Genomic DNA, 20095 nt, shown 5'->3' with positions numbered 1-20095 from the left:
TTGCACTGAGTCACATAGGAAGGTCTGGAGGTCCATTCAATCGAATGCAGATAGATTTCATTGAAATGCCGAGGTGCAACCGCCTCCGCTATGTCCTGGTGGTTGTTTGTGTATTCTCCAGATGGGTTGAGGCATACCCTACACGTAGGTGCGACACCCTCACAGTGGCCAAGTTACTGCTTAGGGAACTCATTCCGCGCTTCGGGGTGCCGGCCTTTTTGGAATCAGATAGGGGAACGCATTTCAACAGCGAGCTTGTGAAGATGATTTGTGCGGCTCTGAACATAGATCAGAAATTGCATTGCAGTTACCGACCAGAAGCCTCAGGAATTGTGGAGCAGATCAATGGCACGATCAAGGCCAGAATTGCAAAAGTGTGTTCCTCAACGACCCTGAGTTGGCCTGACGCCCTGCCATTGGTCCTCATGAGCCTTCGTAGTACCCCAGACAGAAGAACGGGGTTGTCACCACATGAGGTGTTAATGGGGAGAGCAATGAGGCTGCCATCTGTCCCAACTACTGCACTGTTAAATATCACAGATGATATGATCCTGGACTATTGTAAGGGGCTGTCTGACGCCATTCGTTCTGTGTCCCTTCAGGTGCAGGCTGCCGAGGTTCCATCGTGCCAGGGCCCGTGCCATGACCTGTACCCTGGGGACTGGGTCCTGGTGAAAAAACATGTGAGAAGAAGCTGCCTGGATGTTCGTTGGCGTGGGCCCTTCCAGATCATCCTGATCACGAACACGGCTGTGAAGGTGGGAGGCCTGCCCAATTGGATCCACGCGTCACATACGCGAAGGGTTCCAGCACCTCTGGAAGAAACAGCTCCTCTCTCGGATAGACGTCCAACAGAGGACCGAGAAGCCATAGAGGGGGCTAGCCAAGCTGTAGAGGTGCCAGCGGAAGCAGGGAACGAGTCTGACCAAGCTGAGGACGGTCAGTACAACAGCGAAACAGACGACGCTACAGAAGGAGAAAGTAGCTGGGAGTACGAGTCAGACACTGACAGGTCTGACAGAGAGCGAGAACAGACAAGAAGGAGAAGGAGTAGAAGGGCACGTGGAGAAGCTAATTGGCCGCAAAGAAGGAGCTCTAGCTTGAGGTCAACTCCAGAGATAACCCTTCCTCCGATATCAGAAGACTCAGACCCGGAAGAAGGTGTTCAGGGCGCTGAAGCACCGGACCGAAGAAGGTCAAGAAGAGTGCGTGTGCCTAGCAGAAGATACTCCACCCCTGAGTGGACATATCTGGCGACAAATGTCTGTGAAACAGGAGACAGGGAGGATCCGAGCGGTGGTGGTGTCCAGTTCTGAGCCCATCGTCACCGTGGAAATACGACTGTTGGTACCCGGAGTCGAACAAGAAGGGTCACTAACATTCATGCTCCCCAGACCTCCCCGCCTCAGCAAGTTAAAACATATGTTTCTCTCAGAATTGCAATTCCCCGACTTTGGTACAACGATAACAGCCCATGAAGAGCACAATCTTCGTTTGGAAATACTGAACTTTGCTATCGAAGCTGCAGGTACAAACCTGATAGTAGATGCTTAAAGGACTTTGTAAATAAAGCGAGCAGAAAAAGAAGATTACCTAGCGCCCAGGAAGCAGAGAATATTAGGGAACTTCCCTTGAGTTGATGGAGAAGGGCTAGGGTTGTCTTTATTGAACTGTTAAAGGACTTTTGCAAAAAAGGTTGTCAGCTTCCAGTTGTGTGATTCTAAAAGACAAAAGGAGTAAAAAGAGACTGTAAAGGAACGAGAAGAAAGGAACTTTGTGCCAAGATAAGAGAGAGCCATATTGTCTGACGAAATGGAAGCCGGCACCCAGAACCGCAGAGCTAAATGTATAATAGGTACACTAATAGTAGGAGTGATAATATTAATAGCTTTAGTGGTAACAATTTCTTATGTAAAGGGACATGAGGAAGAGGCGAAGGTAACTGATGTGAAATCTGTAGAAACGCTTACACCCACTGTTGCTGGTGAGAAAAGGGAAAACACTCAAGAGAAAGCGTTATTAGCTGCAGAAGCCCGCAGGTTACACGTAGATGAGTCCCAAGGAGACTTTAGGTCAAATGCTTATGCCAAACTCTTATATGAATACGTGGATGCCATGGAGGTTAAGGATTGTTACGTCTGCATGCAGTTGCCGGCGTCTGTAGATGAAGGCATTAGATATCATCACCTCCCGCTGACATATGGCATTACATGTAGCTTATTGCTTAGTATATTTTATGAGAGAGATAGTTTTGAATACTATTTCTCCAACTATGATTCAGTGTTGCCAGAAGTCCCAAATTATAAGCAGATGAACAAATGGGACTACTGGAAGAGTGAAGACAGATTGGCCAAGTTCTTCATTCCTTGGATTACCTTAGATACTTCACATGCCCGTAGAAATAACCTGACATGCAAAGTGTCAGAAGTCGAGAAGAAGTTCATAGGGCAGGTGGATGATCGTTACAGGAGACAAAAGATTTTGAAAAAATCAGGACAATGGAAAACAGATTGGACCGAGGAAGAGAAGGCACACAAGAGAAAGGGTAGTAGTGGTCCAATAGCTTTAGATAAGACGCAGAGAGGAAAGCTATGTCTTCACCGAGCCAAAACGTATTATGAAAATGTATACGTGGGAGAAGTCGACTGTGAACATGCTTTCAATATAGAGTACTATACTAAAGATTTCCTGAAGGGAATGCAAGTGATTCCAAATGTGTATTTTGTATGTGGAAGAAATGCCTACGTGAGACTACCTGACAACTGGTATGGATCATGTTACCTAGCAATTGTCTTCCCCAAAATATATCATGCACAAGACTTAGAGATCATTGAGGGCAAGACATCATCGAGGGGAAGGAGAGATGTAGGAGATGCAGAAATGGTTGGAGATGTCTTTGGAGCTATGTTCCCTCTTTTGGGACTAATCCTTAATGATGTTAAAATTAGACGACTGGCAACAGTCGTCGACAGGTTGTCTGCCAGCACTGCTCAGTCCTTAATGCTGGTAGAAGGAGAGATGCAATCGATAAGGGCTATGGTTCTTCAGAACCGTCTTGCGTTAGACGTCCTACTAGCAAAAGAGGGCGGAGTCTGTAAGGCTTTGAAGGTCCAGGAATGTTGTACTTACATTCCAGACAATTCGAAGCCCCTTGAGAAAGTTATTAGGAACATAACTGATATTCACAAGGAGATCGAAGACTTGAGTAGAGAAAATGTCTGGGAAAAGGTGGGCCACGGAATGAGTGAAGTTGGAGGGTGGATCTCCACCTTAGGCAAAAGCTTTGTGTGGTATATACTAAAACCTATCATCATAATATTGATCTGTGGGATTATATTGTGGGGATTGGTGAGGGTATTCAAATGGTACAGATCAAAAAGGTCAGAAAGGGCCCAAAGAGAGCAGCTGCAGAGATTGGCTGCCATACAAGATAATCAGTACAGGAGTCTGAGGGCTCTGGAAGCGCAGAGACAAGTTATGCTAGCAATAACTGCAGTTTAAATGTTAGTGATGACCCCGAGAGGTCATCAAAGGGGGGAACTGAGAGAGCGCAAACTGACCTAAATGTATGAGTGCATCACACTTACCTGTAGTAAGCACAAATCATGAGGAGAAATGCCATGAGTGCTAATAGTATCTGCAATTATATTCTGAATGTATAGCTAATGTAGAGATTTAAGTAGAAGTGGAACTAATACAGAAATGTGTGACACTATATGATTTTATTAGATGTGATTATTCCTGAATCCATGTCGTGTAGCTGTTAAAATGTAAGATGGCATGTGGTTAAACGCAGAATGTGGTAGGCCTCAGGGCCAGTGCTAGAAGGGAAGGGGAAGGAGTTTCTTTTCACGACATAGATTGTACTAATGTTTTGGTCATTGCATTAATTGGCCATGATTTATAGATGTGTTTACTGAATAATAGAATAAGAGTATTAACATGCTTTAATTAATGAAGAAGTTGAATGCTATAATCATTATGAGAAATATTGTAGGTCTGAAATGTTTTAACGTTGGTTTACACGTACATGTCTGGGCCAAGAAATGTTGCGAACCTTTTTGGAAGTCTATGAGAGTTGGGATCTTGGCTGCAGATGTCTGTCTGCAAGAGAAAAGGGGGAATCCAATTATAAATAAAATGAATAGAGGTCTGTTCAGGAGACGGCCCAGACATGGAGGAGGGTTCCGGAATGTTTAAGGGGTATCAGCGGGCCGGAGAAGAGTCTGAGAAGCAAGGTCAACTCCAACGTATGAGGCCCAATACAAAGCAGCATGGAAAAAGCCAGAAGCTACACCACGTGAGGGGCGTCTCACGAGGGGCGTCTCAAATGTTGTTGACTGTTTTGTATTAGGGACAGCACCCCTGGGTGGAGTTAGAGCAGATGCCTGAGGACCCTTTAGAGAGCGGATGGGTAGGCAGAGAGGGGTCATGACTGGAGAACTATAGGTTTTCACCAAGAGACTAAGAGTGAGTGACTTCCCTTGGGGGTCATTCACTGCTGACACCTTTGTTAGGTTGGGATTTGGTTAAGTAGGGATACCATCTAGAGCAGGGTAGGGACAGCCTAACCTGTGCGTTTTTCCTCCAACTTAAATGAAGGAGAGATCTCAATATGCGTCAATGCTGATAGCTTTATTATTCTTAGAACTTGTGTTAGTAATTTCCGTTGCTCGTCTGAGGGCTTTCAGAGAGCACATGTATGTAGTTGGACCTGTGTATCTCGTGAATCTCATTCTGAGATGCCTGTATTTGCAGCTTATCCTATCCTTACAATAAACTTTTGAAAGCTAGAAGTTGTTTGTGATCTTTTGGAGCGGGGTCCTTTATTGGGTGAACTAGCTTGGTAACAGAGGCACTTTCTTCCTTCAATGACAGGCAACAAAGGTTCAGTCGACCAGATCGGGGTTTAGATCAATAGTGATAAGGTATCGATCAAAATCTCGCCCTTCCACAGGCAAAATGCATGGCCCGCCCACCCCCGAGATTTGTCTTAATGCGCCTTTAAGTTAAAGGGTAGCCGCTGCACGCACATTAAGACAAAGTAAAGATCTTTAAAGCACACATTCACATTGTAAGGATTTGGCTCCACCAAGTGGCCAAATGGTGCAACAACGGGGCAACAACTATGCAAATCAGTGACACTCGGTTTAAACCGAGTCAGCTGATTTTGATCCGGTAGTGTATTATCGTTCAGAGTCGGTTTAAACCGAATTCCGAACAGCCTAAGGATGATGTAGTGATCCTAAAGAGGAAAGTGGCGACTATGGAGGGAATACAGAAGGGCCTGGCACGCCAGGCCGAGGATGCTGAAGGACGGGCCCGAAGAAACAACCTGCGATTCGTGGGCTTACCGGAGGACTGTGAGGAGGGCAACATGGAGGCACTCCTAACACAGTGGCTAGAAGGGTGGCTCCCCCCGGACTCTCTGTCACGATGCTTCATAATTGAACGGGCACATCGTGCACTTCTTCCGAAGCCGCCGGTTGGAGCTTGCCCTCGTCCGGTCATTGCCAAACTCCTTAACTATCATGACCGCAACACTATTCTAAGGCAGGCGAGGGCTAAGGAACCCGTGATGTATGACAATCACAAAATACTGATCTTCCCGGATTACACGAAATTGGTACAGCAACAGCGCCAGTCCTTCACTGCGGCGAAGGCACGATTGAGGGACCTTAAAATCCAATATGCCCTGCTCTATCCGGCCCGCCTGCGGGTGGTGTTCCAGTCTAAGACACAATTCTTCAACACCCCGGAGGAGGTCTTTGAATGGACTGATGAGACAGTGAGGGTCAAGGTGCATACCCCCCCACCCCCGAGCAGAGACTCTGATTCCTCCTCGGCGACCGGTCCCCCGCGGACCCCCAGGAGGTCACGAAGCAGAAGTAATTGGAGGGCACGCTCGCAGAGGAACCGACCACCTAAGGATGGGGCGTCGGGGGACAGTGTTGCAGATGAGCTCCGGCGCCGGGGCCATGAAGACGTGCGCTGCCCTGGACTCTTTGTGTGTGTATCCCTGGCCGGATACGAATGACTCCGGACCCTGCCAGGCGCGCCGCTCGGCCTTGTGGCTTACAGTCAAGCTATATGACTCACTCCCAAGGCATGGGGGCAGGACGCAGGTTGGGGGATGCCCGTCAGAAGGCGGACATCACCCCGAAACGTAGAGTAGTTAGTTGGGTTAGGGTTAGTTGGGATTGGGTGGACTGTTGGTTGGGATCCATTGGCATAGTGGGCCATTGGCCTCCCGTTGGGGGCTGGTAACCGTCTATACCGCGACAGGTACTTCAATGTTACTGAGGTATAGGGAGGAGGGGTGGGGGGAGTTGTGGGCAGGATGGGGGGTGCGGGTGGGATGGGAGTGTTGTGGGTGGGGCGTGGGGCAAAGGGGTAGTTGGGTTGTTTCTACAAGGGGGTGTAGGGAAGGGGATTGCGTTTTACAGCACAGTGTCTTTTTGGGTCTTCTTAATGCAGGTTGAGTGTGTGTGTGGCCTCTAACGTGCGGTCTGTCCGATTTCCTATCCATTGATGGCGGTTGAGGCTTCCGAATCGGGCCTGCAAAGGGCATTGATGCGCGTTATGAGCTGGAATGTGCGGGGGATGTTAGATAGGATCAAAAGAGGGGCAGTCCTGCGACAAGGTAAGAGGGACGGGGCTGACGTGCTGCTACTGCAGGAGACCCACCTCATGGGTTCTAAGACCCTTAGCCTACAGCGATATGGCTATCAGCAAGTGTTTCATGCGGGGTTTGTGAGAGGCTCCAGGGGGGTAGCAATCCTGGTACATCGCAGGCTGTCCTACACTCATGAAACTCAGTGGGTTGATACACAGGGCAGGTATGTGTTCATCCAGGGCAAAATAGGGACGGAGCAGATTGTCTTTGGGAGTGTTTACGCTCCGCCCCCGCTGCAGGGTGCCCTTATAGAAAAGTTGTTTGGTGTATGGGCGGAGGTCCCCAATGTTATGGCAATTATCGGCGGAGACTGGAATGATGTGATGAATGCACGGATGGACCGGCGCAGGCTGGGGGGTGAAGTGCTGTCGGACACACCTACTAAACTGAATGGCATGGCAAGAGGCATGGGGTGGGTAGACGCATGGCGACACCAACATACCCAACACCGCGAATACACGTACGTCTCACCAGTGCACAAGTCCTTTTCTAGACTTGATTACCTATTTGTTCCCCATGCCTGGGTCGGGAGGGTGGATGCCACAGGGATACTACCACGGGGCCTGTCAGATCACTCCCCGGTCGTGCTAGACCTTCTTCTAGGCAGGAGACGGCAGCCGTTCAGGTGGCGCCTTTCCACATGGCACTTACAACAAGAACCCTATCAGTCCCACATGAGGGAGGCTATTGCTCACTACTGGAGTGATAACGATCACCCGGACATGGATGCCACGACCCTCTGGGAGGCTCTGAAGCCCACGCTTCGCGGGGTGGACATTGCTTGGTGCGCGGCCGCCCGCAGGAGGCGTAGGAAAGACCTGATTCAGGCGGCGGACCAGGTTAGGGATCAGGAAAATAGATGCAGTACAGACGGGGGTGAGGAGGAGGTGAGACGTCTTCTGCTGATGCAACAGTCATATGCCTCCTTGCAGCTAGACGAGGCCCGGCAGCTTTGGCTAGTGACTCAGAGCAGGATCTACCAATGGGGCGATAAGTAAAGCTAGATGCTATATAGACTATGTCAGAGCACTTTCCAGGCGCAGTCCCTGCCATGCCTTCGAGACGAGTCAGGAGAGCCCATGACGGCCCCGACAGACCTGGCGGCCACATTTGCACGATACTACGAGGCTCAATATGCCCCTCGGGAGTTCCTCTCGCCAAGCGATGTGGATAAGTTTCTGGCTGACCTTCCGCCACGATCGGTTTCGGATGAGGAGCGGGCTACACTTGATCTCCCTCTGTCAGCGGAGGAAATGGGTACGGCCCTTGGAGAACTAAATACAGGCAAAGCCCCTGGGCCCAATGGTTTCCCTTGTGAATTCTTTAAGAAATTTCACCTCCAATTGGGTCCATACTATGGCAGAGCGTTAGAAGCAGCCAGAGAATGTGGACGATTACCGAGAGACTGGCGTCACGCCGAGATCGTGGTCTTCTGCAAACCAGGAAGACCTCCAGACCAACCTGAGTCATATAGGCCGATCTCTTTATTAAATACTGAGGCTAAAATCTTGGCAAAGGCGCTAGCCAATCGCCTTCTCCCGTACATCACAGATCTCGTACATCCAGACCAGGCCGGGTTTATGCCTCACAGGGCAACAAGGCATAATATTCGGCGAGCGCAAGTGGCGATAGAGGCGGCCCGAACAGCAGGGATCCTTGTGGCCCTTCTACTGGCCGACATAGACAGGGCCTTCGACTCGGTAAGCTGGGTCTACCTTCGTGCGCTTCTATCCCGATTAAACCTGGGGCCCGTTTCTTATCCTACTTACAACTACTGAATGAATGAATGAATGAAATAAAATTTATATCGCGCGACTAAAACCCGAAGGCATCAAGGCGCCTAACAAAAGGGAATCATAAAAAGGCAAATCCAAAACTAAGGGTAGGCCTTGGCAAATAGCCACGTCTTAAGAGCCCTCCTAAAGGCTTGCTTGGAGGTGAGGGATTTAATCTCAATCGGCAGAGTATTCCACATCTTTGGAGCCAGCGTTGAAAAAGCTCTGCCACCCCACTTGGCTCTACAAGCCCGGGCGACTGAGAGTAAAGATTTGTTAGCGGAACGCAGAGTTCTGGAAGGGGTGTAAGGAGCCAACAGATCCCTAAGGCCTCCAGATCTATTAGTGGCCAAAGCCCCATGGATCAGACAGAGGGACTTAAAAGAGATCCTGGCCTCAATTGGAAGTCAGTGCAGTGACTTTCTGGCAGCCGAGGCAGAGGCCCGCTTAGGTAGGTCCAATACAAACTTGGCAGCGGCATTCTGCACCATTTGAAGTCGCATTAACAGACCCTTGTTGATGCCTAAATATAAGGCATTACAATAATCCAGTCTTGAGCCAATTAATGCAATTACAATTTGCTTTCTGGCTTGAGGGGACAGGTAATGTTTGATCTTCCGCAGGATGTTTATTATGCCCCAGCATGTAGAAATGGTCCTCTTTACTTGCTGACCCATCCCCAGGGTAGGGTCAATCATGACTCCTAAATTCCTGGCCAGGGTAGTGGGTGTCGGACACCCGCCCAACGATGTAGGCCACCATTCTGCCGACCAAAAATCCTCCTTTCCTCCGAACACCAGAATTTCAGTCTTTTCGCCATTGAGCTTCAATGAATTGCTAATCATCCATTGAGCAACTGCCTCCATACAGTGTCTAAAATTGGAGGCAGCAGAGCTGATGGGTTGGGCGAAAGACATCAATATCTGGGTATCGTCGGCATAGGAGACTACCTCCATCCCATAAGATCTAATGAGCCTGGCAAGTGGGGTCACATAGATGTTAAAAAGGGACGGACTTAATGCCGACCCCTGAGGGACCCCACAATGCACAGGAAGGGATGGAGATAGTAACTCCCCCAGCTTAACTCTCTGTTCCCTCTGGTCGAGAAAGGAGGCCAGCAGTCTAAGTGCGGGCCCCTCCTCCCCTATCTCCCTCAGTCGAGATGTTAGCACAGAAGGAGACAGGGTATCAAACGCAGCAGTGAGATCTAATAGGATAAGGAGAGTGGTCTGACCCTTATCTACACTTGTGCGGATGTTATCAAGCACAATTGTAAGGGCCGACTCCGTGCTATGCTCTCTCCGAAAACCATGCTGCGAGTGATCCAGAAGGCCAGAGGTTTCAAGAAAGGCTGCAAGATGCTGGTTAAGATGGGCTTCCAGCATCTTTGCCGGTGCTGGGAGCAGCGAAATGGGGCGGAAGTTTTTTAGAACCCCCGGGTCTAACGTGGGCTTTTTTAACAATGGTTTAACCAACGCTTTTTTCCATTGTGATGGAAAAATCCCATCCCTCATTGCCCTGTTCATGATCTCTAAAAGTGGGGGCAAAAGCACCTCCTTACACTGTACACGGATCTCACGGCGTCGGTGAGAGTGGCTGGGCGGTGTCTGCTCCCTTTCCTATAGGTAGAGGCACCAGACAGGGATGCCCCCTCTCACCATATCTATTCGCCCTGGCGATGGAACCACTGGCGGCGTGGGTCCGCATAGATGCACAGATGCGGGGCCTTGAGTGGACTGCAGGACCCTCCGACAGAATTGCACTATATGCGGATGATGTCCTCTTCTTCCTTACGGACTTGAATAGATCTGGGCCTCGGGTCCTTGACATTATGCGCATTTTCGGAGAGGCATCGGGCCTTCACCTGGACCTGCGCAAGTCAATACTGTGGGTGCTAGGGGAGCGCCGGGATTTAGGGTCTTGGGCCAGGGCTCTACAGGAAGCGATAGGGGGACTTAAGTATTTGGGGATATTTCTGACGGATGTTCGTGGAGTCTCCTGGTCGCGCAATGTGGTGCCGGTATGGGAGCGTATCCGCTCAGATATTACTACGTGGTCCGCATGCCCCTGAACGTCTATGGCCGCTCGGCCATTTTTAAGATGGTGGCCCTCCCGCGCCTCATTTATCAACTACAAAACCACCCATACCCTATCTCACCGCGGTGGTTCAGGCTGGTGAACTCAAAACTTAGTAATTTTCTTTGGGCTGGGGGAGTGGCGAGAGTGGCGCTTCGCACTTGCTTTTTGTCCACGTACTGTGGCGGCCTGGCAACGTCAGATGTCCTGTCTTATTACCAGGCTTCCCACCTGTTAATACTGAATGAATGGTGGTATGGGGACCGAGACGACCCTGCCTACGCCCTGGAGCGATTTCTGATGGATCCCGACACGCTTCACAATATACTATATTCGGCGGCTAAGAAGAAGAAGCTTCCTGAGGTCACGCAGACCGTGTTCCGAATCTGGCGCGGCGCACTTCGTAGAATGGGATGGTGGAATAGGATGACGAGGGAGACCCCGTTGTGGCAGAATGGGCAGTTGCCGGAGTTGCTGTCCCTGCAGGGCTTCCGTGGCTGGGACGCGATCGGCATCTCTGCCGTGGGTCATGTGGTCAAGGGCACGACCCTCAAGTCGTTCCAGGAGTTACGTGAGGAATATGACATGCCCCAGACCCAATTTTTTAACCCCTTCAGTGCTAATGACAAGGGTAACTCGTCATGGAGTTTCCATTGATTTCAATGGAAAGTCAATGGAACCACTCGCACACCCCTTAGCAGCCAAGTGGTTAAATACCTACAGCTCCGCCACGCTTTCGCCCCTGCCCTGGAGGGCCTCGACTCGCTGCCCGTGTTCAGCCCCCTGGAGGCTAAGGTATTTATGGGGGAATTGGAGAGCAAAAAGATATCATCTATCTATCAAACACTAGTTACACATTGCTCAACTTCCCTAGACACGCTGCGGGCCAGGTAGGAGCGCGATCTAGGTGCATTTGAGGAGGGAGACTGGAGAGAGGCACTTGAAGCTCCCAGAGGGGTGGCCATTGCAGTACGGCTGCGCTTTATTCAGTTCAAATACTTACACAGGGCCTACTACACGAGGGAACGGCTATGGAAGGCAGGCTTGATTGCGTCCCCTGAATGTTTGAGGTGTGGCAGAGAGACGGGCACATTCCTGCATACAGTTTGGGTGTGTGATGGTCTACAGAGGTTCTGGACAGGAGTGTGGAACTGCTTGTCAGAGGTGCTGGGCTGGGACCTCCCCCGTACACCACAGTTAGGCCTCCTTCATGTCCTAGAACAGGTGGGAGGTAATTATTGGGTCTTGTGGTGGCCAAGAGGGACGTGGCCCGCGCCTGGAAAGACCCCAGAGCCCCCCTGTTGGGTGTGTGGAAGAGGGGACTTGACTTTTATATGGGCCTGGAACGCCCAATTTTTGAGGCCCGGGGTTGCCCCCGGAAACATTACAGAATTTGGAAGAGGTGGGCAGAGTACAGGGGGTTATGGCTAGAGCCGCCGACACCTGATGAACCGGCTGTAAGACATTTGGACACGGAGCCCGTGTGAAGAGGGCTACACACTTTGTTTACCTTGCAATGTTTCTATACATGGACTATTTCGACGCTGTGCTGGGGGTGGGGGGAAAGGGGGTGCTGGGTGGGAGATATGGGGGGGTGATGGGAGGGGGAAACTTACGGTACGTTTAAAATGACTGTTTGAATTGTTTGCTATTTGATTATTGCTTTAATGCTCACAGTCTCTCCGGGATCGGGAAGCTGCATGTCTTATGTAACTCTTCAACAGCACGAATAAAATTTTGTTCTGAAAAAAACAAAAAACCAATAACGTTTAAGTACTCATGGACATCTCAAAGTAAGCATGTAGATGCCTCACCTCAGGCTGCTAAGTACCTCACCTCCAGCTGATGGATATCTTTAATCGTACTCCCCAGATCCCTCTGGATGCTTCTAATCCAGCTCCTAAATCCCAATACATTTCTCTAATCTGGTCAGATATGTCTCCATTATGCTCATAAATACTCCTAATCTTGATCTTAAGTATCTCTGATCATGCTTCTTTGTACCCCATGATCTGCTTCTGAAGCACCTCTAACCCCTCCTTAATCTGCCGCTCAATTCTAAGAAGCCTTGGCACTGAACACCAAACACACTTTTTTTTGTACATTACTTTATGTGACTGAACATAAATATGGATTTACTTCTTTCAGAAGCTAAGATTTTCTGACAAATTTCTTTTCAATTTATTTCTCAGAAAGCCGTACCTGGATTACACATACAAGCACGTCTGAGAAGATGAATCGCCATACAAGGAGGTAACGAGATAGTCTTTTATGAAGCAATATAGAGCGTGAATATCCAGGAACTGGCAAACACAGCAATGTTAAAGGGCTAAGAGCAGCTAAAATGCTGCAGGATGTATGTAGAAGGCACAGAAATCAGTGACTTTAAACTCTAATGTGCTCTATTAATTTTCATAAAATACAAATATTATAATTGAATATATTATAAAAGTATGGGAAAGGTCCAATAGGTTATTGCTTATATTAATCTAGAGTTAGCTGACTGCTCCATTTATGTCTGCTTCTCGTTCTGGGGTGGGGAGGGGCTGAACACCTGGGTCTGGATTCCCAGCAGTCCATCTCAGTCCAAAGCCAATGTTACATCTTGGCCTTGATACATCATTTTCTGTGCCCACTTGCTTACCATTAGTCCTCCGATGGATCTTTTAGATACGACTGAGTGGGGATGGAAGTTAGTATTTACATTCAATCATATTTCAATTAACAGTGTAACCCATATGGCTACATATTAAGGACCAGGAATCAATTGCCAAGTTCAGCAGGTTTTATTACACATTAACCATCAAGTTCAAATACACTATTCTTAAAATCATGCTGTAAAGATACAGAAAAACCACTAGAAGTCCCAGCCGTCTGAAGAAATTGAAGTGGATTAGTATTAAACAAACAAGTACTTATGTGGTTGAAATACAGGCAAGTAGCAACAATATCTGGTGCTCAGGAAATAATCTAAGACTTGCTTGCCTATACATCAGTAATCTAGGGCTTCACAGTCTAAAAGAGGACTAGGTATTGAGAGAACTCACACATCAAGGAGTTTCCAAGAAGGAAACCCAGGACAAAGCAAAAGGATATCAAGCAAAGACGTGTTAGCATCTCAGAAGCCCATTCAAGAGTCTTCTATGGGTCAGGAATAGGTGTTAGCCTAAACCACACTTAAGCAACAATCAAAGAGAAGCATTGAGGTATAAACCTAATAAAGAGCATTCAAGTAGCAGGGAATCTGTGAAGGTGTCTGCAAGGAATCCACCAGCAAGATCTGCATAGAGTCTGCAGGAGGGGTTCAGTGAGGCAGTCCAGCACTAGTCAGAAGGACTCTCTCTCTGAAGGAAAACCTAAAGAAGTCTTGAGTCTCTGGTGGGATGAACACTATATTATAATGTGTTTTTCTTTTTCTTTTAAACTGTCATGGAATAAGGAGGTCCAAGGGTGGATAATCCCTACTTTTATTACGGCTGGCTAATTGTCTGTTATATGTTTCTCTTCGCTTTTTTTACAGTAGCTACACAATGTGAATTTTGTAACTTCTTTTAAAGATATATGTTTATATCTAAATAAAGATATTTCGATTTGATTTGACTATATTATAATGTACAAAGTCCATAGGTAAAGACCCTCTTGATCACACCATCAGGGGTCCATTGTCATCGTCAAGTTCTCAAGTTGCAGTCTGTTACATCAATATATTATCCCACACTGGACATGGGAAAGACATCTCTTTGTTAGACAATTTTAGGGGCATAGTTACTAGAAAGTGGTGAAGTGTGTTGTTAAGTCACGAAGGCTAACAACACACTATATCACTTTAGGAACACAGAGCGGCTTCATATTTACTAGAATATGGTGCAGCCCTGCGATTCCCCCTGCACTGTCACTAAATTAAGCTGCCTAGCGCCAACGCAGGCACCCTTGAACCATAGGTCTCCCTTCCTGCACATCAACAATCTTTAAATGCCATTTTGTAACTTCTATGTGTGCTGCTTAATGCAGCACACATAGAAGTTGCAAAACTGCAAAGCAGCACACATAGAAGTTGCAAAACTGCTCTTTTTCAAATGACAGTTTATGTGCAGGACAGAAACAATCATTGGTCTGTTTAAGACCAGGTTTAACCTGGTCTTAATTTTGGCGCTGCCTCCTATTCATGCTGCTCTTATAAACAGGAGGCAGTGTTAAAATTAATGGGTGTTGCAGTGGAACGCCCACCCCAACACTAATTGCCCACTCCTTTCATGCTAAGTGTAGCGTGAAGGGGGGCCTTATTTACAAGACGGTTCCTGTCTATGTAAGAAACATTCGAAGGATAGTCCAGTCAGACATGATGGTCAGCTAGCAAATTTTGAAAAAACAATTCTTTCCAAAAACAAACTCCTAAAGCAAAGAGTTTGTTTTTGGAAACCTGAACTCGGGTTGTGACGGTTCTTTCGGCAACAGGCAGGCACTGCATCTTCAGCCGCAAGGTGGATGTGCACGGAACTTCTTCCTGCATTGCTGTGCTGCTTCGGAAAAAAAGGAGCTGGAAGGATGATGCATCACGTTTGATGGGTTCTTGATGCTCTTTGCAGCAGAACAACCTCTAAGGGCCCATAACTGGAATTGGAACCACAAGGCGGGTCAGAACTCCCAGCAGTTGAGTTCAAGGATGCTACAAAGTTCTCCAAGCACACAGAAATTCCGAGTTATGTTATGTTAAACAACTTTTAGAGCACAGAGGTTACCCGGAGGTGTCCTGTCGCTAGTTATTATCCATTGGGTAAAGAAATGGTAGGCTGCTATTAAAGGTTAAAAAGCCAGGTCTTTAGACTCTTCCTAATTGCCAGGAGGTCTGTGCAGTTTCTCAAATAAAAAGGAAGGTCGTTCCAAGCTTTTGCAGCACGCAAGACAAAGCTTCTTCTGCCCCAGGAGGCTTTTTTGTAGGTTTTACTCTCACCAATTTGGCTTCCATGGAACGCAGGGTCCTTTTCGGCCAGTACCATTGAATATTCTGTTTCAGATACTCAGGGCCTATGCCTTGAAGAGCCTTAGAAACTGTACCCAGGGCTTTAAAGTGCACCCGTTTCCTGACCGGCAACCAGTGAAGTTTACTAATTTCCTTGGAAATGGGCGCAAATTTGGGAGTGCCTGACAGCATCCTTACAGCCACGTTTTTGCAGCAGTTGGAGTTTGTTCATGAAGCGTTCCTCTGGTCTCAGGTAGAGGGCATTACAATATCCAAGCCTAGACAGGACAAGCGACGTGACCACTGTTCGCTGGCAGTCAGCCGGTAAAAAGGGGAGAATTGTTTTGATCATCCTAAACACATGGAAGGTGGCAGAACACATTGTATTGATCTGGTCACCAAAATTAAGCTTGTCCTCAATCATGATGCCAAATGTGTTTACCTTCCTTGATGGTGTAGGAAGAGGGCCCATTGTTATTGCCCACAGATTAGGGGTCCAAAAATTGGCATCATTCTCAAAGAGGATGATCTCTGTCTTGCCTGAATTAAAATTTAGGCAGTTTTGTGACATCCTACTCCTCACAGCTACCATACAGTAGTGGAACTGAATATCTAGTTCAGATCCCTGACCTGCCAGCAGCGACAGGACGATCTGTGTGTCATCAGCGTAAGATGTTAGATTAAAATCAAAGTGAGGCAAGTGATGATTTACAGGCCTTCTGCACACACACTGCACTTTAGTAGGGACATACCAGTAAATCAAATGTGCCAATCATGGATAACCAATCAGAATCACAATTTACACTGGGAGCACTCACACTTTAGCACTGGTCAGCAGTGGTAAAGTGCCCAGATTACATAAAGTGCCAAAAATGAAGTCCAGCACAGCCAAAAATACAGGAGGTAGAGGCAAAAAGACAGGGGGAACCAGGCCTAGGATGCCAGGTCTAACACTTATCCCCAAAAGCAGCGGAATGCACGCTGGGTGCGCGGATCTGGACAACATTTTAAAAAAAAACAAAGCAAGGGCTTCCTCGCTTTGTTAATTTTAAGCCCCTGGTGGGTCAGGTCCCGGGGGGATTTTGGAAATGTATACCGGGGGCTCTCTTTTGTAAATTGAAAATTCCTGTGTTGGGGTCTTGAGCCCCCCCACATGCCCGGGGAGCACCACCTCCCTAGGGCACTAACTGTTTAAATGCAGGGGCCCATTATGGACCCCCGAGCCCCGGGAACCACCACCTCTCCGGGACTTTGGAAAAGTTGGGAGGGGGGCTATATAGCCCCCCCTTCTGGAGCCTGGAGGGCTGGCTCCTGCAGAGTCCTGGGGTGCCCACCCGCAAGACACTGCTGTTTGCTATGGTAGGGTGGGAGCACGTCTCCTGCCCTACCGTAGCACACTCTGGTTTTCCTACTCTCTCTTCCAAAATCCAAACCAGATTGCTTTTCCAAATGGGGAGCTGGTAGGGAGGGTTTTTAAAAAAAAAAAAGTTTGGAGTCGCGACCCTAGCGCGGTACTCAGCGCGGACCCCTGGTTTGAACACGAGGGGTGCACAGCTCCCAGCACAGCCCCATGGTGTGAATGCGAGTGGTGTGTGGCTCACAGCGCTGCTCCCAGGAGTGATCATGAGGGGTGCACAACCTCCAGCACGGCCCCCTGGTGTGAACCCGAGGGGTGCGCGTCTCCCAGCGTAGCCCCTGTTGAGAACACAAGGGGTGCGCGGCTCCTAGAGCAGCCCCTTGGTGTGAACCCGAGGGGTGCATGACTCACAATCGCGCTGGGTGCACGACTCCCAGCAAAAAAAATTAAGATTTTTTATTATAAACCTAGGTTACATGTTAGGATTTTGGGTGGCTCTAAAAAGAGCCCTTGTGTTTCTTGGGAGATTTTTATAGCTACATTTAAGTGCTGATGCAGAGTCTTAAGTTGTTGAAAAGGACTGTTTCCCTTATCTGTGAAGTGTACACCATCACTCCTGTAGATACCATCCATATTACAACGCAGATTGTTGTTGTATGTGGACCCCTTACTATGGTCTCTGAGATAAGCAGAAACAGCTTTATTGAAATTTTTTCTAGCTTTCTCAATCTGTGGACAGAAATGATTGGACCAGCTCCATATCTGTCTTTGGCATATGTTAGAGTACACAAAGGCAGTTTTGGGGAAAAGCAACACCAATTTTGCAAAGGTGTCCTTCATTAAAGCATTTACAGTCCTACCTCAGTCAATGTGCCTAGGTCATTGCCACCGCCAATGGCATCAATTGGTGCCACTTTAATCCTCTCTGTCCAATCCATTCAATGTCTACATTTTGCGGAGCTAGGTCTTTGTCAATACCTCTGCTTTCAGCATACCTTTTGCACCAGAAAACACAGCTGTGCTCAATAATCCACACAGAAAGCATCTTGAAGGGATCTCTGTAGGTAATCAGAAGATGTAGCTGGGTTAGGCAGGTGGTAGAATGAAATCTATCTAAAATGGTGGCAAAGATGCAGTTTTTAAGAAAGTAGAGATTTGATTGGCTGTTTAAGAACATTCTACATTCAAATACCGGGTGCATTTTACGTTGTTTAGAAAGCATGTTTCTTATTGGTTAGTAACAAATGTTGGAAAAGTACAACAGAAAGGATAAGGGCACGCTTTGCAATAGCACCCATACCTTCTGTTGTAATTTGCAACATTCTGGGGTGAACTTTTGACCTGACAGTTATGTTTAATGTTGCATGAGCTGTTGTCATGGAAATATAGAGGGAAACTTTGCCAATACTGGTTTGACTTTGGAAAGTGTGCTGTTCTAAATTGACTGTGTATTAAAGTAAAGTCCACATTTGTAAAGTCCACATTTGTAAAGCGCACAATCACCCGTAAGGGTCTCTAGGCGCTGGGGGCCGTCGGGAAGATTAAGCGAGCTATTGCCCAGAGTCACATGGTGCTGGGCTAACCTGCCGCCGGAGCCGGGGATCGAACCGTGGTCCCCAGATTCCAGCGTCAGTCGCCCTGGCCGCGGCGCCACACCTCTCCACAATGATTAAACAGAATCCTGTCTGAGTGTGTGAGATTTTTCAGTCAGATTTATTTAAAAGGTGAGTTATATTTTTTTGAGATTTATTTAATATAGATTTGACATTTTTATGAAACTGTGCTGTTTAAATTAAACTATAAAACATACAGATATATATTGGGATCATTTCTATTGAATTTGAAGTTTGTTTAAAAAATTGTATGTGCAGTAATATATATATTTTAAGTGTTTTACAAGGTATAGTTGAATGATGCCTTTTATTTATTATTAATTGGTTAAATATGTGCTAAGAATGTGTATTTTTAAAAATGTTCATATAGGTGCAGTTTATTAGGCATGATTATTTCTTCTCTGTAAAAAGGTATAGTTTAATAATATTGCATTATTATAGATAGTTTGGAAAAATGAGGTACAACAGTGTTGTTTGCAAGATGATTATATAAGGTTTTAATAATTATGATTTGGTTATTAGTTTGTACAGTTTGTGCGGTTTTAGAAATCCTCATAAAAAAGGTGTTATTTATCACTATTCTTCACTAAGTCTTTTGAGAGGTACAGTTTGATGATGTTGCGTATTTCTACATTATTTTTTTTAAATATCTTTTTATTGAATAAAAACAAACAAAACAATAAAAAGGCATCAGGTGAGCAAATATGACATCATTGTAAGATTAGAACTATCATTCATACAAAATCATAAATACAGTATAGAACGTTTTCGGAATCACTGGGATTCCAGCGTCTCAAGCTCTACCTGCCTCGTCGGGGGCGTACACAAACCACCGCGGTGACTATTCCAGGCCCCCCATATGCTCCCCCATTTCTCCGGACAACCCCTAGCCACATACACTGACCTCTCCCTAAACATACACCAGTCTAAGTCTTGGGTCCATTTGGTTGTGGTGACTGGCTAGCTCCCCATAATTGAGCAATGTTACGCTTCGCCACCATACATGCCAACGTCACCCACTGTTTCCCAGACATTCAATATACATCTGTGGGCCTCCGGTCGCATCTCCTCCCCCAGTACGTCTCTGAACACATCATGTATTTTCATCCAATAACTCTATATTTCCTCACAGTGCTATAGAATGTGCATGAACCGGCCCAATTCACCACAACCTCTCCTACAGTCTCCACTCGTCGCTCTCCCTATTTTCACCAGTCTAGGCCCTGTGACATATGATCTATGTAGAAGTTGTACCAATCTAAGCCTCATCTCAACCGCAACCAATTTGGGGGAGGAAACCGCCTCCACTCAATCCTCATCATCCATCTCTAGTCCATCCGCTCCCCACGCTGTTCTAAGGTTCCCAAGTGGATCCTCAATATTGTTAACTAGCTTCTTATAGATCAGAGAAATTTTTTTTTTGGGAAGGTGACCGTCAAGCACTCGGTCCTCAAGGGGGGAGGCCTCCGGAGGTTCTGTACCCAAGGGTATGTGAGTAAGGAGGGCGTGTGTAATCTGCATATATCGGAAGTGCTCATTGTCATGTAGGCTGTATTGTTTTTGGAGAGATTAAAAAGTATGCACACAGTCCTTTGCCCATACGTCCTTGACCTGGCTAATTCCGATAAGGTCCCATTT

The 20095-nt window shown here is 47.2% G+C and overlaps 1 protein-coding gene across 2 annotated transcripts in view; it reads left to right on the top strand.

Moving 5' to 3' along the window:
- LOC144824382 (apolipoprotein L3-like) overlaps positions 1-20095 on the top strand; it is a 233880-nt gene that overhangs the window by 149148 nt on the left and 64637 nt on the right. For both annotated transcript variants that reach the window (XM_078683492.1, XM_078683493.1), the window contains one exon: positions 12720-12780. In XM_078683492.1, the coding sequence (XP_078539618.1) occupies positions 12761-12780 (20 nt within the window). In that variant the 5' untranslated portion in view covers positions 12720-12760. The remainder of the gene's footprint in view (positions 1-12719; positions 12781-20095) is intronic.

Source organism: Lissotriton helveticus, chromosome 3_1 (assembly GCF_964261635.1).
Source record: "Lissotriton helveticus chromosome 3_1, aLisHel1.1, whole genome shotgun sequence".
NCBI lineage: Eukaryota > Metazoa > Chordata > Amphibia > Caudata > Salamandridae > Lissotriton > Lissotriton helveticus.
Note: the sequence above shows the minus strand (reverse complement) of the source record. Positions and strands in the feature narration are given on the sequence as shown.